The following is a 24,285-nucleotide window of genomic DNA, read 5'->3' on the forward strand; positions in this document are numbered from 1 at the left end:
CGGTCCGGGAAGCCTCTCGCCGCCCTGCCCCGCCCTCTTCCTCCAGCTCCAGCTCCGCCCGGGCTTCTCCGTCCAGTCCCCGAACCCACGCCCGGCCCAGGCCCCGCCCCCAGCCCCGCCCATTTCCCGCCCCGGGCCGCAGCCTGCCGCCCCGCTATTCCGCGCCCCGGCCCCGCCCCCGGAAGCCTCTCCCCGCCCCCAGCCCCGCCCCGCCCTCGGCCCCGCCCCGCCCATTTCCCGCCCCGGGCCGCAGCCTGCCGCCCCGCTATTCCGCGCCCTGGCCCCGCCCCCGGAAGCCTCTCCCCGCCCCCAGCCCCGCCCCGCCCTCGGCCCCGCCCCGCCCATTTCCCGCCCCGGGCCGCAGCCTGCCGCCCCGCTATTCCGCGCCCCGGCCCCGCCCCCGGCCCCCGGAAGCCTCTCCCCGCCCCCGGCCCCGCCCCCCCGAAGTTTCTTGTGCCCCCGGAGGCCGGCGGGACAGATCGCAGAGAGCCGCCGCCCGGCCGGGCGTGGATGAAGGTGGCCGACCCGCGCGGCGCCGGGAGTGAGCGGCGGAGCGGCAGGACCGCGGGGGGCTCGCCATGGAGGAGGAGGTGAGGGCAGGGCCCGGCGCGGGGGCTGGGCTGGGGTCTTCGAGCCCCTCACGGGGTTTGGGGTCCTGGGCTCGGGCCCTCGTCCCCGTACCCCAGGCAGAGCCTAGGCAGATGGGGCGGGGGCTAGGCTAGGAATCCGCGTCCGGCACTTCGAAGACCGCGTCCTCCTTCGTTATCTCTTTGGCTTTTCTCACCAGTTGTGGGGCATCGTGTTTGTTGTTGTTCCCATTGGATTGGCAGGGAGACTGAGGCTCCGTCGAGTTTGATGACTCGTTGGGAGTGGCTTGGGCTGCTGTGTTCGAACCCCGGTTACCGCTGACTCCCCGTGCCTGCCAGGTCTGATCCTGAGGGGGCAGACTGTGCGTGTGTGTGTGTGTGTGTGTGTGTGTGTGTGTGTGTATTGGGAGGGGTTCTGTAGGTTCTGGGGTCCCTGTCTCAAGGAATATGAGGCAGTGACGATGCCTTGGTGGCAGGACTGGAGAAGTTGCTTTTTTCTCCCTTGTATAAGTCCTTGTGAATCTCCTTCCCTCCACTCTCTCCCCTGCTCCTCATCTATGAGTGTGCTCTAACCTAGGAGTCAGCCTGCCCAGGGCCCGATCCTGGCCTCTGCCTTCCCCATGTCCCTGGAGGGGCTATCTCCTGGAAGGAGCTGAGGGCTGGACCAGCAGTGCTCCTTGAGCCTCCTTCTACCCCCTTAGGACACTCTTGGACTGGGGTGGGGTCAGGCTCTCTGACCCCTGCCCTTTGCTTGCAAACTCAGTTCTCCCAGCAGCCGCATAATCCAAAGATGCAGCACACAGCAAGCACTTAATGTATGCCTATGGAATGAACAAGTTAGAAAGAGGGGCCTGCTGGGTGGAGAGATAGGTGAATTTGCTTCTTATCCCCTGAGGGGGGTCCCAGCTTCTGCCCCTCCCAGCCCAAGGGAAGGGGATGTCTTCGCTTGGATGGGTGGGAAGGAAAGATGAAGCTTTTTCTCTTGGGACAGTCCTGGCCAGCTGGGGAGCCCTGAGTGGACCAGGCTGCCTATGCCCCTGTCAGTGCTGACCTCCCCACTTCCCAAGGCCACTGTTAGGAGCAGCTAGGCTGTCTGTCAGGGTGCCCTCCAGGCCAGGCCCTGGGTTTCTGTGGGATGGTAGATAAGTCACTTCCCCTCTCAGCCTTCATTTCCTCTTCTGTAAAATATAGGCCCTGGCCTCCTCCCCTGGGCCTGACTGTATGACTGTGGCCCTTTCTGTCAGAGTGGGTGGAGGTAGGGGACACATTCAGGCCACTGCGATTTGCTGTGGTTTCTTTCTTGCTGTCAGGGTGGGGCTGCTGTCTGCCCCAGGCCCCTGCTGCAATGGCTGGGCTCTCTGGCCAGGGCCCCGCCCCTTCTCCCAGAGGATATGGGTCTGCTCTGGCCCCCAGTTAAGGAATATTCTCTGGGGATCTCCTGGGCCTGGCCCAGCTCTGTGCTCCCCTTGGTCCGGAATCTCTAACATTATGCCCCCCACCCCCTGCCCCTGCAAGCCTCACCCACACAGCCAGGTGCCCCCTATCCCCTGCCTCCCCTTTGGCATCCCTAAGTCTGTTTTCCTCCCACTTCTTCTCCCAGTAGCTTCCCCTTGTTTCACTGGGCCTCAGTGCCCATCTTTGTTTCTCTAAAACACTTCCTTAGGTCATAGTCACCTGCTCTGCCCCATGACCCCAGGCTATCTTCATCACCTCCCTTTCACAGGGCTGCTTTCAGCCCTCTTGCTGGCTTTGAGCTTATTCCCTGTGCATAAGTCACTCTGGACCAAGACCCCTCAGCCTCAGTGACCTCCTCTGTGCAATGGGGTGGTGTCCCTGTCAGGCTGAGGCTTGGTGAAGAAGTGTTGGTCTGGGCACTGGGCAGATGCCCAGATGTGTTCTCTGGGCCTCAGTTTCTCCATCTGTAAAATGAGAAGGGTAGGTGATCCAGAAATGTGATGATATATGGTGCAAAAGCCTCGACACTGCAGGTGTCAGTGGGCGTGTGGCTGCCACCATTGGGGTAAGGCTGGCAATCCTGGACCCAGATTTTCTCGTCTCTGCTCTGAGACTCCCCTGCCCCTGCCAGATTTTTGTCCGGCTCAGCCTCTGTTGGCTCTGAGCTGCCCACTTGCCCTCAGTCATCAAGAGACAGTGTCCTGGGGCAGTGTCCTGTCCCAGTACTGGGTTTGTGACGTAGGGCTCATCTCTTGCCCTTCTGGGCTGTACTTTTCCTTTCTGTGTGTAGAAAAGGATTTGAGAGTGCAGGTCTTTGGCACCTGTTTGTGCCTTGCCTTCTCTTCCCCTCCTCAGAGCCCTCCGCAAACCCTGCCTTCTGCAAGGGTCTTCTCCCAAACTAACCCCAAGCCCTTACCCCACCCAAGAGCTAGGATCGGCGGATCCCGGGTAAGTGTGGGATCCCGTCTAAGTGCCCTGTTAAGCAGGAGACGCCCCCTGCCCCTGACTGGGGACTTCCCCTATGCAGGGTCTGTGTTGCCCCCAAAAGCCTGGAAGTTCCTCCAGGGCAGAGCCTGTGTGTCCTCTCTCTGAATGTCCCATCACAATCCTCTGAAATAGAGCGTGCTCAGGGGACCATTGGTTTAGTCAAAGGGCAAAGGTTGTCATAAGCTGCCTGTGATGTGAGGGGCCAACAAGGTTTCTTCTGCTGGTCTGTGTCTCTCTGTCATAACCTGTATTATGGCTTTCCATTTTTCCCTTCTGTGCACAGGGTGGAGGTGACCTGGCTTTTTTTTTTTTAAATGAGTGACCCAGAGGCCCTCCGATGTCAGGCAAAGGGGAGCCAGGCTGGTGCTCTGGGTGCCATAGGAGCTGCTCGCAGTGGGCAGGAAAGGGCCGGTGAGGATGGATGGGAGGGGCGGGGGCGAGACAGGAAGAACAGTGGTCAGCTGGCTAATGAGGAGAGAAGGCTGAGAAACTGGGCTGAGCAGGACAAAACCTCTCCTGTGAACCCTGCCAAGGGGAGGGGCCCCTTATTAAAACTTACTGGGGCATAGCCAGGCCCCCTGGAGGGAGGGGTCTGAGGGGCAGGGAAGGGGGCTGAGTGGAGGCTGGAGGCAAGTAGGACCCTGGACTCTAGCCAGGCCTCCCCTGGGTGGCTGCTGCCGTGACTGGGCTTCGGTTCACACCATCTGCAGCCCCTGGGCTGTCCCAAAGTGCTATCCCGCCCAGTCCCATCCCACCTATCCTTCGAGGTCCTGGACTTGCTTCCCTACTAATTCAGTCATGGTGTGCAACACCTGGCCCAGGGTGACAGTGGTCTAGACACAGGTTCCAGCCTTGCCCCCCAGGAAGCTTCCAGCTGGTAGGAAGTTTTCAGGGGAGGCCACAGTGGAGGGAGTTTAGAAAGGGGTGTGGGGTCCCATGGAGTGGTGTGTGGGCCCCCTGAAAAGCAGGAGGCAAGCTTGGAGCTCAGAGTTGAGGGTGGCAGCTCCACCCTCCGCAGCCCCCACTGCCTTGTTTATGAGAGACCCAGAGTCTGGTCTGCCCATTGGGGCGTGGAGGGCCTGGGAGGTGGCCACAGCGCTATAGTTGCTGGTGGTTGGGGGGGTGTGAGTGTGAAGTACAGGGTGGGATTTCCCATTTCCCAGTTCTTCCCTTCCAGCTCTGGGCCTGTGACAGCCTGCAGGGGTCACATAGCCCATGGGCTGAACAAGGGTCTCAGTAGTGATGTGGGGAGTGGGAGTTGGGTACACGAAAGGGTGGGAGAGCCTCTCCATTCTTGTCAAGGGCCCTGGAGTCCCTCTTCTCCTGGACAGGGTGGCTCATAACTGGCCGGCCTCCCACTTCCTCATTCCTGTATCCGGGAAGAACATTCGGGACCATCCCACTTCCCCATTTCTCTTGCAATCTGCAAGTTAAGGGGAGATCCTGAGAGGATACCCCAATTCCTGGAGGTCTGAGGCCAGCATCTGTAGTCCAGAAAGGCCTTGTCCTGAATTGGGAGTGAGGCCCATGGACAGGGTCCCTGTAACCTTGAGGGGACGGCAGTGACAACAATAGTAAAATAGCAATAATGACAGCCACCGTTTGCTAAGTTGAGGGTATCCTAGGAGCTGTTTTATGTGCCTTATCTTTATTCTACAGTAAACATTTATTGAAGGCCTGCGGGGTGGCTCACGCCTGTAATCCTAGCTCTCTGGGAGGCCGAGGTGGGAGGATCGCTCATGGTCAGGAGTTCGAAACCAGCCTGAGCAAGAGCAAGACCCCCGTCTCTACTAAAAATAGAAAGAAATTAATTGGACAACTAAAAATATATAGAAAAAATTACCCAGGCATGGTGGCACATGCCTGTATTCCCAGCTACTGAGGAGGCTGAGGCAGAAGGATTGCTTGAGCCCAGGAGTTTGAGGTTGCTGTGAGCTAGGCTGATGCCACGGCACTCTAGCCTGGGGAACAGAATGAGACTGTCTCAAAAACAAAAACAAAACAAAAAAAACCATTTATTGAGCACTTACTGTGTGCCAGGCATAGTCTAGGCACTGCAGCTATAGCAGTAAATCCCTGCCCTCATGGAGTTGTACTCCTTACCATGCCTGCTATTAATATCTCCATTTCACAGATGAAGAAACTGAGGTTGGAGAGGTGAAGTGGTTTGCTTCAGTCTGTATGAGTGGGGCTCCAAAGCCCAGGCTCCCAACACCAGCATGTGCAGTGCATGGAGGGGGCGGGGGCCACAGAGGGAACCAGACTGGCACTCCCCAGCCGGGACACAGACCAGGGAAGCCAGGCCTTGCCCAGCTCCTGACAGCTCACCACGCTTGTATCTGTCTGGGCTCGTCCTTCCAAAGGCAGCTGTGGCCACAGGGTATCCCTGGGGAGAGGCATGCCTCTTTTAACTGGGGCCCCTTTCTTGAGTTTTATGTAAATTATAACACGTAGTCAAAATTAGTCAGTGCTAATTTCCTTCCAGCAGCCTCTAGATCCCTGTCATGCTCTTGACTACCTCTCCTCTCTCCCCTTCACACTCGCCACTCTGGGTACCAGTCAGTGAAACACAGTGGTTGGCAAATTGGGTGTATTTTTATTTTCATTTCATAGATACTTCTTGAGCACCCATTATATGTAAAAGAACAGGGCTGGGTGCTGGGGACCCAGAGGTGAATCCAATCCCGACCCATCTCCTGGCCATGTACCTGGCACCCAGCCACCCAAGCAGGTAATCAATGGGGCACAGAATGTCAGTGGTTGGCCCCGAGGCTCCAGGGTGGCTACCCATGTCCAAGAGAAGGGTGGTTGAGTGCTTCTGGAACCCTCCCCAGTTGTGGTAGCTGCCCTGAAATTCTGGCCAGGGGCAGGGAGAAGGGCAGAGGAGCCTCCTGCTTTGGGGCAGGAAGCAGGGGCTACAGAGTGGGTTCTCTAGAAGGGCGGGGTAGACAGGCAGATTGCCATGCAGCCTCCTGATGCCCTGTCCTTCTGAGCCCTGTTCTAAGAGGCATTCCTGGGCCACCCCAACCTGAACTGGCTGTCCTCTCCCTGCCCCTGTTTGTTTCCTGCGTAGCATTGCGCATGGGTTAATGGTTTCTGTGCGGGTATTTATTTGTTCAGCTCCTCTTCCCCCTGCTGTGAGCTCTACGAGGGCAGAGACTGACGGCAAGGGCAGAGACTGACTGCGTTACTTTTCTTATTTTTATTCCTCCCTGACGTAAGCGCTCAGTGCCACATTTGTTGACTGGTTGAATGAGCACATGGAGGCAGAATGGCAGAGTGGGAAAAACGGGGGCTCAGAGAGACCCGCTTTGAATTCCTGGCTCTGTCCTCCGCTAGCATGAGAATGGCAAGTCACTTCTCCATTCTGAGCTTCAGTTTGCTGTGACATGGAGACAATGATGCTACCACCTCGGAGGGTCATTGTAAGAGTTCAGTGAATGACGTGTGTAAAATGTTATACAGTGGCCAGGTGTGAGGAGGCTGCTGCTATTTTTACCGTTATTATTTCTGATATTGGGTTGGGATTATCTGCCCGGGGGGTTGTGGGGAGGCTCCCATGGGATGGTTTCACAGGGACGCATCCCTTGTGTGGCCTGTGGACCATGGGGCATGTCCTGGTGCTGTCTTACAGGGCGTGAAGGAGGGGGGCGAGAGGCCTCGGGGAGCACGGACGGCGGACAAGGCTGGCTGGATCAAGAAGAGCAGTGGGGGCCTTCTGGGTTTCTGGAAAGACCGATATCTGCTCCTCTGCCAGGCCCAGCTGCTGGTCTATGAGAACGAGGTAAGGACCGGCTTGGCCCCCAAGCAGGTTGGGGATTCTGGGGCAGGGGCAAAGCAAGGGCAGCCCCAGCCAGCAGGAGAGCCCTGGGACTGGGGATGGAAGGGCTGTTCCACTTTTGACAGGCTGTACAACCTGGGCAAGCACCTCACCTTCTCCAGGTCTCTGTTTGCATATGAGGCAGATCTAGGGTTGCTGGATGAGAGATGCTCTGTGGACCATATGTGCATCCCATGTGTGAGTCTCTTCCTGTCCCTTGGCAATATTCCATAAGAGTGAATGTTTCAGGCCGGGCGTGGTGGCTCACGCCTGTAATCCTAGCACTCTGGGAGGCCGAGGTGGGTGGATTGCTCGAGGTCAGGAGTTCGAAACCAGCCTGAGCAAGAGTGAGACCCCCGTCTCTACTATAAATAGAAAGAAATTAATTGGCCAACTAATATATATAGAAAAAAATTAGCCGGGCATGGTGGCACATGCCTGTAGTCCCAGCTACTCGGGAGGCTGAGGCAGCAGGATTGCTTGAGCCCAGGAGTTTGAGGTTGCTGTGAGCTAGGCTGATGCCACAGCACTTACTCTAGCCTGGGCAACAAAGCGAGACTCTGTCTCAAAAAAAAAAAAAAAAAGAGTGAATGTTTCAGAAAACTGAAGGCTGCTCCATTTAGCAGTGGTAGTAGAAATAATAATTAGCACTCATACTTTTTTTTTTTTTTGAGATAGGGTGTGGCTCTGTTGCCTGGGGCAGAGTGCAGTGGCATCATTATAGCTCACAGCAACCTCAAACTCCTGGGCTCCAGTGATCCTTCTGCCTCAGCCTCCAGAGTAGCTGGGACTACAGGCATACGCCACCACACCCAGCTAATTTTTCTATTTTTTGTAGAGATGGAGTTTCGCTGTTGCCCAGGCTGATTTGAAACTCCTGGCCTCAAGTGAGGTTCCTGCCTCAGCCTTCAAAAGTGCTGGGATTACAGGCGTGAACCACTGTGCCAGGCCTTAGCACTCATATTATTTGGAGCTCTTACATATCTCCCTTATGATGGAATAGTCCCATGAGAGCGGTCATCATGTTGCATTTTACAGAAGAGCATGCTGGGGCTCAGGGTGGCAACATGACAGCTCAGCATCTCACGGTGAATGGAGGAGTTAGGTCTAGAAACAAGTCCAGTGCTCGTTCCACCAAGAGACACCAGCGAATAAACTCTAAAACTTATTTTTGGTAGAAATTCTCTAAAATATGTTAAATATTCTCTGACTTTTTCAACAGAAGGTGCTGGCCTAAACTGAATCTCTCCCGGGTGGCTCAGTCACTTGCCAGACTGTTTGGTACCGCCAGACTGTACTTTTCAGCTTTTCTCTCTCCTTTAACATCCAGCTGCCGGTTGCCATCCGGTTGCCATTTCTGCTGTCCTTGTGCCTCTAACAGCCCTCACACCTTTCCACTTCAAACTCTCGTTCCCGTTCTAGTTTCAGGCAGGCTTGGTATCTGGACAACTAAGGTTGCTAAAATCGTGTGTTAAATAAGAGTCAATAAAGCTGTAGGTGAAGACTTGAGGAAAGGTGGTGTCTCCTTGTAGATGCTGTTTGTGTTCTGGGGGTGAGGCTATCCCAGGGCCTGTCCACTGAAAATGGGGCATCGCTACGTGCCTTTGGCAGATGAAATGCATGGGGAACTGGCTTGGGGGCAGAGGAAGGGGGAGCCTCCCTCTTCCTCATCAGCTTCGATCAGCCTGCCTCAGAATATCTTGGCAAATTCATCACTGTCCCAGGCCAAGAAAGACTGGGCATCCTGGGTCCAAGTGATTACAGCAGCTGCCTTTGAGAAGCACCTTGCCTGTCCTGCCGGAGTCTCTGGCTTGTGGAGTTGGGGTGTCAGGGAAGCAGTGGGAGGAAGGTGAGGGGACGAGGGTGGGCAGACGGCCCCGTAGATGTTCTCTCCTGCTGCTCTCACCAAATTGGGACGTGCCAGTTAGGAATGTGGCAGCAAGGGGATATTTTTATCAATAAAGGGGGTTGTCACAGCTTCCTCCAGAGCCAGCAGCCACAAGAGTTGAGTGACAGGCTCTCAGCTGTCAGCCCTTCAGGCACTGCCAGACATGTCCTGCACTGCCTCTCCACATCTGGCCGTGGCTGGGAAGCAGGAAGATTTCACATCCCCCAAACATGACAAATCCAAATCACGCCTTAAAAAAAAAACCACACTATTAAAAACCTAAATGCAATTTCAAGAACTTAGCACTTGGGGGTGGGGGAGCTTGGCCCGGGAGTAGGAATTGAGAAATGCTTATTAGCTCAATTCCTCTTTCTGATGTAAGGAACTAGGCGAGTGTGAACGGCTTTTGGCTGTTTCCTCGCTGTCAGAAAGGCTGACATTCCATAGAGGCTGCCCCCGCCCAGTGCCTACTGGTTTAGCCATTTTTTCTGCGCTGCAAAAGGGCTGGGATGATTCGGTGGCCTCGGGTGGAGAGGAGACCCAGGACAGGCAGCTGTGGGGAGCCGGTGGTGGAGGTGGACTGACATTTTGTTCCCAGGCAGAGGAGGGAGGGTGCACTTTGGCCACTGGTTGTCCAGCTGGGGAGGCCTGTGGACATGGGGCAGGGCGCTGCTCTCGCTGGGGTGGGGGTCCTTCCTCAGGCAGCTCCCTACCTCTGGATGTCCAGGGAGGAGACTTCAGTCTCCGTCCGGGTCAGGCACTGATTCCAGCCAACTGGTCCTATGTACATCCCTCTCGAGGGCTACTTCTTTTTTTTTTTTTTGAGACAGAGTCTCACTCTGTTGCCTGGGCTAGAGTGCTGTAGCGTCAGCCTAGCTCACAGCAAACTCAAACTCCTGGACTCAAGCGATCTTCCTGCCTCAGCCTCCTTAGTAGCTGGGACTACAGGCATGCGCCACCATAATTTTTTATATATATATTAGTTGGCTAATTAATTTCTATATATATAATATATAGAAATAATATATAATATATAAATAATATATATAAATCTATATATTAGTTGGCTAATTAATTTCTTTCTATTTATAGTAGAGATGGGGTTTTGCTCTTGCTCAGGCTGGTTTCGAACTCCTGACCTTGAGCAATCTGCCCTCCTCGGCCTCCCAGAGAGCTGAGATTACAGGTGTGAGCCACCACGCCTGGCTCGAGGGCTACTTCTTGAAAGGTGCTGTGGGGGAAACAGAAAGAAGAGCAGACACAGAATGGGGGGGAGAGAGATGGCCACGCAGGGTGTTGGGACTATGCTTTCCCATGGCAGAACTCTGTGCCCCTAGCACCTCATGGGGTGCCTGCACCTGGCAGTGCTTTATAGAGGTTGGCATGTCCCCAGCAGTAAGTGGCAGGGGCTTCAGAGGAGGGAGAGCACCCAGGCTCAGGGATTTATGGTGGGGCACGGGGAGCTTCTCAGAGCAGGAGGACTTTTTTGGCCCTTATGTCTAGTGGAGGAACGTGGAAGGGGCTGGAAACTAGCGACTGGAAAGAGACACTTGACCAAGCATGGATGGGAGCGACGAGGCCACCCTGGCTATCTGTTCCCTTTTCCTTGAGAGGCTGAAGAGTGGGTAGCTCAGTGGCTTTCCACCTTGGTTGTGCAATTATCTGCTTTATATATATATATATATATATATATATATTTTTTTTTTTTTTTTTGAGACAGAGTCTCACTTTGTTGCCCAGGCTAGAGTGAGTGCCATGGCGTCAGCCTAGCTCACAGCAACCTCAAACTCCTGGGCTCAAGCAATCCTGCTGCCTCAGCCTCCCGAGTAGCTGGGACTACAGGCATGCACCACCATCCCTGGCTAATTTTTTCTATATATATTAGTTGGCCAATTAATTTCTTTCTATTTATAGTAGAGACGGGGGTCTCACTCTTGCTCAGGCTGGTTTTGAACTCCTGACCTCGAGCAATCCACCCACCTCGGTCTCCCAGAGTGCTAGGATTATAGGTGTGAGCCACCGTGCCTGGCCATCTGCTTTAAAAAATCCTGAGATCTGGGCCTCATCCCCAGAGATCCTGGTACAACTGGTCTGGGATGTTGCTGGGCACTGGGGTTTTTAAAAGCTCCCAGGTGCCACCAAGGTTGAGAAGCTCCTGTTAGAGCAGTGGTTTTCAAAGGTTCACATGCATCGGAATCACCTAGAGGGCTAATTAAAACTGCGGATTGCCATGCCCATTCCCTTGAGTCGATGACTTAGTAGGGCCGAGGTTCAAGAATTTGCATTTCTAACAAGTTCTCAGGTGGTGCTGATGCTGCTGGCCCAGGTCCCACACCTAGAGGACCACTTGTGTAAGAGCAACCTGTTGCCACGGCACTAGGCAGGCCGCTGGGTCTGGGAGGAGTGTAGCGTGTTGGAAGGCGCCCTGGCCTGGGAGTCAGAGGATGTGGTTTGAGTTGGGCCCTGCCCCTTGTATTTGGGTCTGTGCCCCTACAGCAAATCATGTTGCCTCCAGGCCTCATTCTGTCCATCTTTAAAAGGTAGCAGTTACTGGGGCTCCGGGCTCTCAGGGTAACTGAGGTCAGGAGAATCAGGGATGCCAAAACGCTCGCCAAGGGTCAGGTTTCTTGCTGTTGGACATCAGCAAGGGTTTCCTTAACTTGCTGGCCAGTCTCCAGGGGAGTGTACCCTCCTACCCCCTCACCCCCGCCACTCAAAGGGCCTGATCTGCTTCCCTGGACTCTCCAGGATGAGAATGTGCCACACCCAGGAAGTTGTTCCAACTGGGTCTCCGCTGGGAAGGGACCTGTTGACCGCCATTGAGGGAGGAGCTTGTCCTAGGCAGCTTGCCCGAGAGGCACCTGATGGGTGGAGAAAACACTCAAGTGTTGGTTGGCAGGAAGGCAGCCTGGCCGGTGTCCAGGGATGACCTGGGAGAGGCTGGGCACTGTCCTGGCCACCGGCCCTGCTAACGATGAGGCCTCGGGGTGCAGGCTGTAGGAGTGAGCTGCTCTTAAAGGAACCCTTGATGCCTCCATTGTGCATAGCCTGCAACCTGGGGTAAGGGGCTGCTGTCCCAAGCCAAGGGTCAGCAGAGGTAGGTGCTAGGTGGGGATAGCGGCTCAGGATCGCATGTAACCCAAATGTGCCTTGTTCATGCTCCTCTCTGTGTCTCTTCCTGGAAAGTCTTCCCCACCCCCATTTTGTGACATCCTGCACCCCTCTTCCAGGCTCTCTCTTCCACAGATCTCTGCCTGGCTTCCGGGCCTGCATGGATGCCCGGGCACCCTTGGCACCCTTTTCTAAGCCTCTCTAGCTTCCCCTCTGTTTCCTCCTCTGGCCTTAGGCACGTACCCGCCTCTGGGCTGTGTATCCCCTTCCCCATCCAGATGGTGAGCCTTGCAGGTGTCCCTGCAGCCAGCACGCACCTGCCAGAGTCTGCGTGCCACATCTTGGTGATTGATTGGCAGCCTGAGGTCCTCCCTCTAACCACGTGATGTCCCCACTGAGTGTGATCGGAGTCTGGGGGATGGCCTGGGTGGCTGAGGGTTGTGGTGGTCTGTCTCTCACCAGCTCATGTCCCCTCTGTCTCCCTCCCTAGGACGAGCAGAACTGTGTAGAGACGGTGGAGCTGGGCAGCTATGAGAAGTGCCAGGACCTTCGTGCCCTCCTCAAGCGGAAACACCGCTTTATCCTGCTTCGATCCCCGGGGAACAAGGTAGGGAGATGCCTGCTGCTGCCTGACCTGCACATAGGCCAGGGTCTGCGTGGGAGGTCAGCCCCTGGAGGTCTAAGGCAGGCTGGGCCCCTTGAAGAAGCCTGCAGGGTTTCTGTTGAGTATGGCTGAGGCTTAAACCCAGTGGCCACCGTAGTTGAACGCTTTACTCATTTTGTGTTGGGGTCTCCTCAGCCCCTGGTTGGTAAGAGATGCACTTAGGGCTCCTGTCTCCCTCTCAGCCCTAGGGCCTCCATCTTAGGCTGTAGCTGGATAGTAGCCTTTGGGAGGTGGGGCCCTTGGCCCTACCCCACGCTCTGCGGGAGGCCCTGGGCTGAGGCAGGAGAACTAGGGATGAGGTTTCCACCCCACCAGGCCTCTGGCTCCCTGACGTAAAGTCTGGAGCAGAGAGGAGGGTGTGGCCCCCCTTCATCCCAGGCCTTCCTGGGTGGGCCACCCCTCCTGCCCTTGTGGAAGGCCTGCAGTCCCAGCTCTTCTCCCCCTGGACTCTCCTTTCTTGGCAGTAGCTGGGGGAGGGCTCTTGCTTAAGCGATTCTTTTCCCGGGATTTGTTGTATATGCACATGAAGTTTGCTGTTTGCACCACATTTCTCTGGCGGGGAGTCTGGTGGGTGTTGACACATGATGTAGCTTCACAGATATCAGGAGGGAGTTCAGCTTTGAGGCTGGCGTGTACAGCACCTCTTGCCAGCTCGCGCCCATCTGCAGCTGGGCCACACCTCTGCACGTCATGCAGAGCCTTGCAGAGTGGGGCTGAGTCACAGAGGCCAGGGCTTGGGGAGCAGTTCTGGTCTGGGCCTGCTGGAGGCCGTTCTGTTTCTCCCCCAGCTTTAGGGGCCTAGAGCTCATCCTCTGGACCCTGGAGAAGACCATGATGCTTTGCTCCTTGACCCTTTGACCTGCTCTGCAGGGGATGGGGATAGAGAAGCAACTGAGACAGCAGTGGAGGGGGCTGTGGGGCTCTGATACTAGGGAATTGGAGGAAGTGCCCCAGGGGAGGGGCAGGGTTATAGTGTCATGGGGGTTCCTGGGGCTGGACCTAGGTTTCACTTGACATCTGCTGCTTAGGGCTCTTGAGGACAAGGAGAGTCACATTTTGGTTTTTCAGGCCCTAGACCTGCTCCCCAGTCCTGCAGACCTACTTTCTCTCTGAGCGGGTGCTGTGTATGTGTTTGTGTGTTTGAAAGAGTTGCAAAGTACGTCATATGTGACGGTTTCTGCCTGGGTGTCTGGGCCTTGTGTGTGCACCTCTTTACATGCAGGGGAGCGTTCACCCGGCGTGGGTCTGTCCAGGTGTGTGTCTCGTAGTATGCTTATGTGGATGTGGGGCTCACAGGCCTTGCCTGTCAGTCCTCTGCAAGTGCTGTTCTGTGGGCCACATCCTGGTGGTGGACTGGGTGGGTTGGGCTGGCCCAGGGTGGGACATCACCTTCAAAGAGGCCTGTTTGTGCAGCTGCATCTCGGCTGCTTCAGCCAACACCCTCCCTGCTGTCTCCCCACCCTGCAAGAGTTCAGGTTGGTTCTGGGAACAGGACAGTCAGACTAGAGCCAGGGCTACAGAGCGAGTGGTGGGTATTGCTAAGTGGGACAGCCACTCTGGTTCCAGCCCCTCTGGTTCTAGCCCAAGGGCCCCTGACCCTCACAACCCCCAGGAGCTCACAGAGTGAGGGCTCCCCAGAGGCCAGATGGTGGACCTGGCCCGAGCACCACATTCCCGCATCTCTCACCCTCCTTTCCTGTCGCCCTGGGTGTTCCCATCCTCAGTGAGGCCTCCAGCCTGCAGGAGGTCACATGACCCTGGCTGTCTGGTCCTGAGGCCGCCTTTTTTTCCCTCTAATCAAATAAACAAAGACTCCAGTGTCTTGCATGCCCCTCTCCCCCTGCCTCTCCGTCCCCACACCCCTGCCCATGAGGTCACAGACAGACGCTGCCAGGAAGCAGGGTGGCCACTGTGGGGCCTTGCTGCCCTGCTGGTCTTGGCCAGCTTGGCCCTTTCCTCTTTCCTGCCTCCTTGCTTCCCCTCCCCCTTTTCCCTCTCTGCCATTTTGTCCTTTCCCCTCACCCAGGCCTTGTGGGCCTATTCTGCGGCCATTAGCATGTAAGCTCCTAGCCGGGCCTGTGTCCCTGGGGCTTCTTGGGAGGGCTTGGGTTAGGAACCTGTGCAGCCTGTGGTTCTTTGGGACACAAGGGTGTGGGTGGGGCCAGAGGCACAACTTCTTGGTGTTCTTATTGTGGAATGCCTGGCTCATTCAGCAGGGATTACAGGTTTCCTTGGGGTGGAGCTGGGTCCCATTTAAGCTTGCCTTCCCTCTGCTCCGGGAGCCCTGTGGCTTGTACTGTAGGTCTTCCCTGAGGCCATTTCCCTCCCAGGCGAGCAGGAGGGATGGGCAGCCTGCCTCAGGCCAGGCAGCCAGGGGAGAAGCAGCTGCAGTTTCGGTTGGGTCCAATGGATGGTTCTGTTCTTTGCCCTTTGGGGCCCAGACTCAGGATTCAGAGACCTGACTCCCAGGCCTGCTCTTTGGCACACTCCTGTTCCATGGGCTGCACATGAGTTCAACTGTGTGCTTCTCAAGCTGTCTGCGATGCTAAGCCCTGTACCAGTCAGGGCCTCACAGCTCAGGGCCCATGAACAGGAGTAGCAGCTGGGCTCAGAGGGGCTGACCCCAACATCCTTTCTGGCAGCGCCCATCGCAAAGTTGGGTGGCTTTTGCAGTCCCCAGATGGAGTGTGGTCCTTCCCTGAGCCCGCAGCAGCCCTGATGGCTGGGCTGAGAGGCAGTTGCCAGGGTGCCCTGGGGATTCTGACTTAACTGCAGCTCTGCTGCCAGGATCGAATTTACCCTGGTCATGCAAATGAGCATTTGGCTGTGCCTGGTGTGGTGGGGGTGGGACCCAGGGCTCTGTATGAGGAGGAGGCAGCGGCAGCCAGGAGGAAGTTATATAATGAGGGTGCTGAGGGGGCCAGACTGCAGGTTACATAACCGGGAAAGTGGGGGCAGGGAAGATGCTATCCAACACCAGGGCGGGGGATGGGCAGGCTGGCTACCGCTGGCAGAGAACTAGGGCATCTTGAGGTCAGAGAGTGGGCAGCGGCCCAAAAACAGGGTGAGGGAAGGAACCTTGGCCAGTTCATTCATTTATTGGCTCATTCATTCAGTAACTATTGACTGAGTACCTACTATGTGCCAGGACCTGGCTTTAATCATGTTTAATTCTTTCAGCATTGCTTTATCGTAGGAAGTATTAGCCCATTTTACAGATGAGGAAACTGGGACTGTTTTGTCCAGAAGGAAGATAGTAGTGTTAATTCCTGTAACTGAGCATTCACTCTACCTAGTTCCAGATTTATTATAGCACTTCAGATACATCATTTTTTCCCCAATTTTTGAAAATTGTGATCAAATACACATAACATGAAATTTATCATCTTAACCTTTTTAAAATTTTTAAAAATTTAATTTAATGTAATTAAAAATATTTATAGCTGTAGGGGGTTATCTAAATCATTATTTATTTTTAATTTTTTAAACTTTTTGTAAAGATAGGGTCTTGTTATGTTGCCCAGGCTGGTCTCAAAATCCTGGCCTCAAGCAATGCTCCTGCCTCAGTCTCCCAAAGTGCTGGGATTACAGGTATAAGCTACCTCCCCCAGCCCATCTTAACCACTTTTTTTTTTTTTTTTTAATATAGAGTCTCACTTTGTTGCCTAGGTTAGAGTGAGTGCCGTGGCGTCAGCCTAGCTCACAGCAACCTCAAACTCCTGGGCTCAAGCCATCCTGCTGCCTCAGCCTCCCGAGTAGCTGGGACTATAGGCATGCACCACCATGCCCGGCTAATTTTTTGTATATATATTTTTAGTTGGGCAATTAATTTCTTTCTATTTTTAGTAGAGACGGGGTCTCGCTCAGGCTGGTTTCAAACTCCCGACCTCAAGCAATCCGCCCACCTTGGCCTCCCAGAGTGCTAGGATTACAGGCGTGAGCCACCACGCCCGGCCCATCCTAACCATTTTTAAAGTGTACAGTTCAGTATTGTTAAATACATTCATCATGCACAGCCATCACTGCCATCTATCTCCATAACTCTTCTACTTGTAAAGCTGAAGCTCTATACCCAATAAACAATAATGCCCACTCCCCTTTCCCTCAGCCCCTGGCAATTATCATTCTACTTTCTAGAATTTTGACTACTCTGGGTACTTCATATAGATGGAATCATACAGCCTTTATCTTTTTGTGTTTGGCTTCTTTCACTTAGCATAATGTTTTCAAGTTTCATCCATGTTGTAGCATGTGTCAGAATTTCCTTCCCTTTTTTTTTTTTTTTTTTGAGGCAGAGTCTCACTCTCTTGCCTGGGCAAGAGTGCAGCAGCATCACCATAGCTCACTGTAATCTCCACTTCCTGGGCTCAATGATCCTGCTCCCTTTTCCTCCCCAGTAGCTGGTACTACAGGTGTGTGCCACCATGCCCAGCTAATTTTTCTATTTTTTATAGATGGGATGTTGCTTTATTACTTAGGCTAGTCTTGAACTCCTGGTCTCTAGCAGTCCTCCTGCCTCAGCCTACCAAAGTGCTAGGATTACAGGCATGAGCCACTGCGCCTGGCCTAGAATTTCCTTCCTTTTCAAGGCCGAGTAATATTCCGTTGTGTGTATATACCCTATTTTGCTTATCCATTCATCTGTCATGGACACCTGGGTTTCTTCCCCTTTTTGGCTGTTGCAAATAATGCTATGAGGATGAGTGCACAAATTAGATATTATATGTCATTGTCCAGTGAGATTCACAGCTCCATGAGGCAGGCTGTGGTGGTGTTCTTTTCTACAGATGAGGAAACTGTGGCCCAAGATCAGATACCCATAAGCGGTGGACTTTCTGGCTCATAGGCCCTACTGAACTGTCTGTGGCATGAACAGCCCTGTTTGCATGGCTATGTTCCTTCTTCTCACGTCCTGTCTGGGAGTTGGGCCTGGCAGGGATGGAGCTCTCCGAGCTGCCTCCTGATTCTAACATAGGAGCTTGAAGCTCTGGCCTGAGATGGGAAGGGACCCGTGGGTGGTGTGAGGCGGGGAGTCACGAGTCATGGGATCTACTTTAGGCCATCTTGGCCAAGTCCTGTCCCATCTGCCAACTCTCAGTTTGATCACGTGTGTGATGCAGGGATTGGAACTGACGCTCCAGTGCACGTCTCTTTTACAGTTTCTGATTCAAGGCCAGATGGGGAGCCCTGGGACTTTAGGAATCTGGGCATATTTTTCAGCTGGGGTCAGGGTTAGGTGTGGGGCTCATTGGAGAGCTGAGGTGGCCGTGGTTCCAGTGGGCCCTCTGTCATTCCACTCAGCCCGGCGTGGGTGTAGACTGGGACTATTCCTACTTATGAAGAAAACTGAAGTGCAGAGAGCAGGCCGCTGGCCTGTGGAGTCCCACGGGACAGGACCAGATCCAGGCTCTTTCTACGGGCAGGGCTGATTCGAATCCACACCTCTGGCAGCTGTGTGCTGGGCAGGGGCCTTCTCTGCTGGATCTTTCCCTTTCTTTGCCAGAAATCCAGATGTAAGACTGTTGTGGGAGTCATTTTGGTTTGACTTTGGGATATGCAGTGGGAAGCCTCTTTAAGATGCCAAACATGAGCCTTGTCAAACATCTGCCTCCCACACCTCCCATCTTGCCTGCAGGTGAGCGACATCAAATTCCAGGCACCCAGCGGGGAGGAGAAGGATTCCTGGATCAAAGCCCTCAATGAAGGGATCAACCGCGGCAAGAACAAGGCTTTCGATGAGGTGCGATGCAGTCCTGCAGACAGCTGTGTCCCCTGTCCCACCTCACCCCAACCACCCATTGATTATGTCACCAGGATGGGGCATCTGTTGTTGTTACCTCATTTAATTCTCACAACAGCCCCTCAAAGTAGGTGGTGGCGTCCCCATTTTATAGATGAAATGGAGGCATAAGGAAATTAAGTAACTTGTTTTAAATTAAAAGGCAGGTAAGTGGTGGGGTAGAATTTGCCTGGTTGCTGCATGCATCCTTTCCAACCCAGTCTCAGTGGAAACGGCAAGTGGGCCCAGGCCAGAGCGAGCTGGGGCTAAGCTGAGAGCTCCCTTTCCAGTTTGCCCATGAAGCCCAGGCCGGGCTGGCTCTCAGCCCTGGGCCTCCTTGTCTGTCTGCAGACTTCAACCCCCTGCGCTGTAGCGGGGACCGTGGCAATAGTGGCTTGGGCCGGGCAGGATTATCCCACGAGGCCAGCCTTCCTAGGGAGGCTTTATCTTTGACATCATGGATCCTTTGCTGTTCACACTAAAGTGGGCCTGGGGGCCAGCTAGAGTGACGCTCACTTTGGATTGCAGAAGACTAAGACCTGAGGGGAGAGAATCTTCCTGTGCAAGTCCCCTATTAACATCTAGGTCTCCTGACTCCCCGCCTCTGGCTCCTATATGTCATGTACTGGGTGACTTTGTCACGCTCAGCCCTTCACTACCTATGGGGAGATGTCCCCATTCCATGGCAGAGCGATGATGGGACATATGGATGTTAGGTGAGGCCACAGGAGCCATGGGATGAGTCTCAGCCAACAGTCTTGGTGGAACAAGGTCCACCCCTCCATTGAGGAACAGGGACAGTGAGACCCCCAGTTGGGCCTGAGCCCCCACTTCCCATTGCAGGGGCAGGCTGCTCTGTCATTTAGAGTCCGGCTCTCCCAGGAGAATCTGGGTTTTTTTTTTTTTTTTTTTTTGTTTATGTAACCAAGATGTTTGTATTGGGTTTTTTTTTGAGACAGGATGTTGGGCTATCACCCAGGCTGGAGTGCAGTGGTGTGGTCATAGCTCACTGGAGCCTTGAACTCCTGGGCTCAAGTGATCCTCCTACCTCAGCCTCCCAAAGTTCTGGGATTACAGGCACCAGCCATGGCGCCTGGCCTTCCATGTGAATGTTACTCAGAGGCTTCCCAGCTACTCCTGACTCCTTTTCCTTACCCTCAGAGTGAAGATGCTGCCCTCCAGACACCCAGGCCCAAAGAGTAGAGGCCCTGCCCTTCTCTGGGTTACCCTGTGGGTCCTGGGAGAGTGGCAGAGGCCAGGGCAGACCTTTTCCAGAAGCCAGGTACCAGGGAATCATGGTACCATGGTACCATGATACCCAGCTATGCCCCAAAGCAGCCTCAGGTTGCTTATATAATTTGCAGTAGACTCAGGGGCAAGGGCTGATAGCTCTTACTTGGGCAGGAAGACTGAAGCAAGCAGGGCAGTTGCAGAGAGGGAGGGCTCAGACTTTGCAAGAGCCCACCAGGGCAGTCTAGAGTCCCAGAGAGAAGCAGAGGTCCAGAAGCAGGGAGACTCCCAAAGAGAGGACAGTGGTGGGACACCGACCCTACCTTTGAGTCAAGTCAATGCCTGGGTATTTCCCACTTTCCCCAAGGCCTGGTGGGGGCTGACCTGGTTCCTTCTCCCTCCCAGGTAAAGGTGGACAAGAGCTGTGCCCTGGAGCATGTGACACGGGACCGAGTGCGGGGGGGCCAGCGGCGCCGGCCACCAACGAGAATCCACCTGAAGGAGGTAAGGCTTTGCCCCAGCTTGGATGGTCGGAGGGCAGTTGAGCCTGGGATTCCAGCTCCTTTGGGTGGCAGCCAGGCTCGGGGCCACCTTTTTCCCGCGAGCACACCTGGAGGTGGGGCTTCCTGAGTGGTGTACTGGAAGGGTGATGTGGGCACCTGTGTCATATGTGTGCGGGGTGTGGATGTCTCTGAGCCCACGGCCTCCTTCATTTGTTGAATCCATACACATGTTGCACCTGGCCTTAGCCAGAGTTGGTACCAGAGGGAAACTGAGGCTTGTGAGGGTAGTCCTTGCCCCTCTGGGCTCAGCTTCCAGCTGGAACAGAGGTCTGTCCACAGACTACTTCAAGCAGAGCCTCTCTGATTTTTGTACACGGGAGGGATCTGGGAGGTCAGAGCAGGAGGGACCACGAGGAGCCACTGGCATTTGAGCTGCCCCTTGAAGGATGGGGGTGGTTTCAGCTGGTGGACTTGGAGTGAGGGCATCTGTGGAGGAATGGCGTGACTGGTCCACAGTGCCGAGAGTGGCTCCCTTTGCTTGGGAGGTTGGTCTGAGAAGGTGGGTTGTGGGGGGAAAACTGGCGGCCTTGGCTTTGAGAGCTGGGGCTGAGGGGGTGTGTTCCAGAGGTTGGTTTGAGGCCCTGGGTGGGGCAGGTTGGGTCAGAGAGGGAAAGGCAGGGGTCAGGGAGGGGTGGGAGAGGTGGACTTGCTAGGCTTAAGGAAGGGTTGTAAAAGGAGGGGGTGTCCATGGGAGAGACACTGGAAAGCAGGAGCTACCCAGGCTTGGGATTGAAGACGGGACTGGACAGAGGGCAGGTCGTGGGAGGTGCCTCAAGCCTGGAGTCTGGGCGCATGGAGGCCCTGGGAGCAGGGAGTTTGGGAGAAGGTACAGGTGAGGGGGAGGGGCAAGGGAGGAGCCTTGTTCGGGCCAGAAGCGGATGGGGCAGGCGAGGGGAGGTTTGGGAGGTCAGGAAAGAACCTCAGCAAATGCTACCTTTGGGGATTGGAGGGGACTCAGCAGGGAGCCAAGGAAGAGGAAGCGAGAGAGGCAAGTGGCACATCTGGAGAGAGATGGGCATAGGACCTGGGGGGCATCAGCTAGGTTGGCAGCCACAAGGGCAAGACTGAGGAAAGGGCAGGTGGTGGCGTTTGGGACATATTTCCTAAGAGGAGGAGTCAGCATAGGTTGGGGGGTGCTGGGGGTGGAGGGGAAGGAGACCATGTGGGGAAGGACCCAAGGTCACCAGAGGATTTGTTTTTGTGATGAGACAGCCTGTGCCTGTCTGTCAGCCAAGGGAGGGGAGCCCACTGAGGAAGCCAGAGAAAGGGAATGCCTGGGGTGGTGGGGCGGGGAGGGAGCAGCGTGTGGGTGTGTGTTGGGTGTCTCTGGTTGTCCCTAGTGACTGAGAGCGTGTTGGCCAGATCCTGTGGTGCATGTGAAAGGGAGTGAGGGTCCTGCCAGGACCCCCGCCATCTGAGGGGCCTTGGGAAAGGCCCCCTGCCCAGCCTTGCTCCAGGGCTCCTGAGGCTCCCTGGAGGGTCCCCATGACCGTGGGGCTGCCAGGTGTCTCTGTGGGCCCTTGGAGCCTTGGTGCAGCTGTTCTGTGGCAGTCAGCTGTGGCCTGACGCCGTGAGGAGAGTGGACACGGGCTGCCGAGCAGCTGGGCAGGCAAGGGCTGGAGAGGGGCTGGCTGACTGGACACAGGTCTCTGGAAGTGAGGGAGCTCGAAGTGACTCAAGAGACCTATATGTGAGTCCCGGTCCTGTCACCGGCTGGCTGTGGGAATACTGGGCGGGTGGTGGGTGGGTGGGCTGCAGAGAAGGGGCTGTCCCAAGGCCATACAGCCAGTTAGGGGTCAGAAATGGGGCTGGAACCATGTCCCCTGCTGCCCAGGCCAGCACAGTTGCCCCTAAAAAGAGTCTTTCCAGCTGGAAGAAAGCAGGCTGGGCCTCTAGGAGGATACCCTGGCTCTGACTTCCTGGCCAGTGACTCCAAAACAGGGAATTCTTTGGCAGTGAGGGAGAGGAGAGGATTCGTCTCAAGAAATCACTTTGGCTTCTAATCAAGTAGCCTGGGAAGCCAGGGCAGAGGGGGTAGGGGCCAGGGGCCTGGACAGCCTAGAGAGGAGGGCTGGAGAACTCCCGTAGCAGGGCACACCTGACCCAATGGCCAGTCAGCCAAGATGACACCTGACACCATCCCCCCACCAGGTAGCCAGCGCAGCTTCTGATGGGCTTCTGCGCCTGGACCTTGATGTTCCGGACAGTGGGCCACCAGTGTTTGCCCCCAGCAATGACGACAGCTCAGACCAGCCCCGGGAGGCCCCCCGGCCCCCCATGCCTCCGACCAAGCCGTCCCCAGCACCCGAGACGACCAGCCTTAGTGACACGGTGGAGACCCCTGCGGGGGAGAGAGCCCCAGCTCCTGTCTCGGCTAGCTCTGAAGTCCACCCTGAGAGCCCAGAGGACTCAGAGACCCCAGCAGGGGAGGACAGTGGCTCTGAGCAGCCCCCCAACAGCATCCTGGCTGACAAACTGAAGGTGAGCTGGGAGAACCCCAGCCCCCAGGAGGCCCCTGCTCCGGAGAGCGCAGAACCCTCCCAGGCACCCTGCTCTGAGACTTCAGAGGCCGCACCCAGGGAGGGTGGGAAGCCTCCTACGCCCCCACCTAAGATCTTATCTGAGAAACTGAAAGCTTGCATGAAGGCTTCTGGGCCGGCCCAGAGTCCTGGGCCCCCTGAGACCTCTGCCCCAGACCCGGTGCAGGTCTCAGTGAATGGCGTGGATGACAGTCCTGAGCCTTCCAAGCCATCCCAGGCCACAGGCATGCCAGGAACTCCCCCAAAGGATGCAACAACATCCACAGCGCTGCCCCCTTCGGACCTGCCGGCTCGGTTCCATCCTCGCTGCTCCTCTTTGGGCGACCTGCTTGGGGAAGGCCCCCAGCGTCCACGGAAGCCTGTGGAACGGCTGTATCGGGCCCAGCTGGAGGTGAAGGTGGCCTCAGAACAGACGGAGAAACTGTTGAACAAGGTGCTGGGCAGTGAGCCGGCCCCTGTGAATGCCGAGACATTGCTCAGCCAGGCCGTGGAGCAACTGAGGCAGGCCACCCAGGTCTTGCAGGAAATGAGAGATCTGGGAGAGCTGAGCCAGGAAGCGCCTGGGCTCAGGGAGAAGCGGAAGGAGCTGGTGACCCTGTACAGGAGAAGTGCACCCTAGGGCCCACTGGGCCAGAGGCACGGTCCCTCCTGGCCACCTCCGTCCATCAAAGCCCAGCCCTGCTGAGAAATGTGCTTCTGCTCAGGCTATAGAAGAGCTGCTGGGTATGTCAGGGTTTGGCCAGGACCGGAAGAAACTCCTGGCATCCTTCCTGCCCTGCTGTGGCCAGTGTCTCCAGGTGACACCAGGGCCACTGTCTGGCTGTCTGGCCTGTCCTCCGGGCTCTGGGCCTGGGCTGGGAGCACACACACTGGGACCTATGTCTTGTGTGGTTGTTCCAAACTGCCCCAGGGCTTTGGCACAGCAGTTGGGGTTTCTGGGGGTGGCATCATCTCTGCTCCCCACCCCTCGTAGTTTACATTCCTGACTTCTGAATAGAGCACAGCTGAGCCCCCTGCAGCCCCCATCTCCAGGTATTCCCAGGCAAAGAGCTTCATGGCAAGGCAGCCTCTCAGCCTGCCCCTCCGCCCATCCCGAGTAGCTGCGGAGGTCTGCTATAGGTTCGCCCCTCAGTTGGAGAAGACCCTGGACCCCTTTGGGGCCTCCTAAGGCAGATGAGAGGCACCTGTGTGAGGATGCCATCTGCTGTGTGGCCCCTCTCTGGGCCTGTTTCATTTTCTGCAAAACAAAGGCATTTTCTGCCACTCCCCCCCCCTCTGGCCAGCCGTGAGGGAGGGCTTAATCTGGAGGAGTCCAGGGTGGAAGAGAAACTCAAAAGGTCTCCCAGGCTAGTGTCTGCCTGCCCCCAGATCAGCTCGTGTCCACCCTTGCATGTTCCCGAAGAGGTGAGCCCTAGAGTGGCCCCATTTCAACACCAGAAAAACCTCTAGGTAATTATCATAAATCTGCCTTCAGAAGAGAATCCCCCAACTCCTGTGCAGCCCTCAGCTGGGGATTTGTCAGGGCCTCTGCGGTTCCTCCTCAGCCCCAGCAGGTCCAGTATTCCAGTCATTTCTTCAGACGCCGATGGCGTTATGCTGGGGTCTGAACCACTTCTCTCCCCCACCTGTGGCCCCAGATCCCTGCACCTGGTCCTCTCCCA

At 55.7% G+C, this 24,285-nt stretch overlaps 1 protein-coding gene across 1 annotated transcript; it reads left to right on the top strand.

Annotated features, from left to right (window-relative positions):
* Nucleotides 1-460: 460 nt before the first annotated feature.
* Nucleotides 461-24,285, top strand: PLEKHO2 (pleckstrin homology domain containing O2). The gene is made up of 6 exons (XM_012758718.3): nt 461-590; nt 6,664-6,813; nt 12,339-12,455; nt 18,148-18,252; nt 19,927-20,025; nt 22,236-24,285. The coding sequence occupies exons 1-6, from the start codon at nt 579-581 to the stop codon at nt 23,241-23,243; spliced, it is 1,491 nt and encodes a 496-aa protein (XP_012614172.1). The 5' UTR covers nt 461-578; the 3' UTR covers nt 23,244-24,285.

This window comes from Microcebus murinus, chromosome 6 (assembly GCF_040939455.1).
Source record: "Microcebus murinus isolate Inina chromosome 6, M.murinus_Inina_mat1.0, whole genome shotgun sequence".
Lineage (NCBI taxonomy): Eukaryota > Metazoa > Chordata > Mammalia > Primates > Cheirogaleidae > Microcebus > Microcebus murinus.

Bases quoted from the DNA above. Each gene is read 5' to 3' on its own strand.
- PLEKHO2 (XM_012758718.3), top strand. The intron at 6,814-12,338 runs GTAAGGACCGGC...CTCCCTCCCTAG, and splicing joins TGCTGGTCTATGAGAACGAG to GACGAGCAGAACTGTGTAGA. The intron at 20,026-22,235 runs GTAAGGCTTTGC...TCCCCCCACCAG, and splicing joins CGAGAATCCACCTGAAGGAG to GTAGCCAGCGCAGCTTCTGA.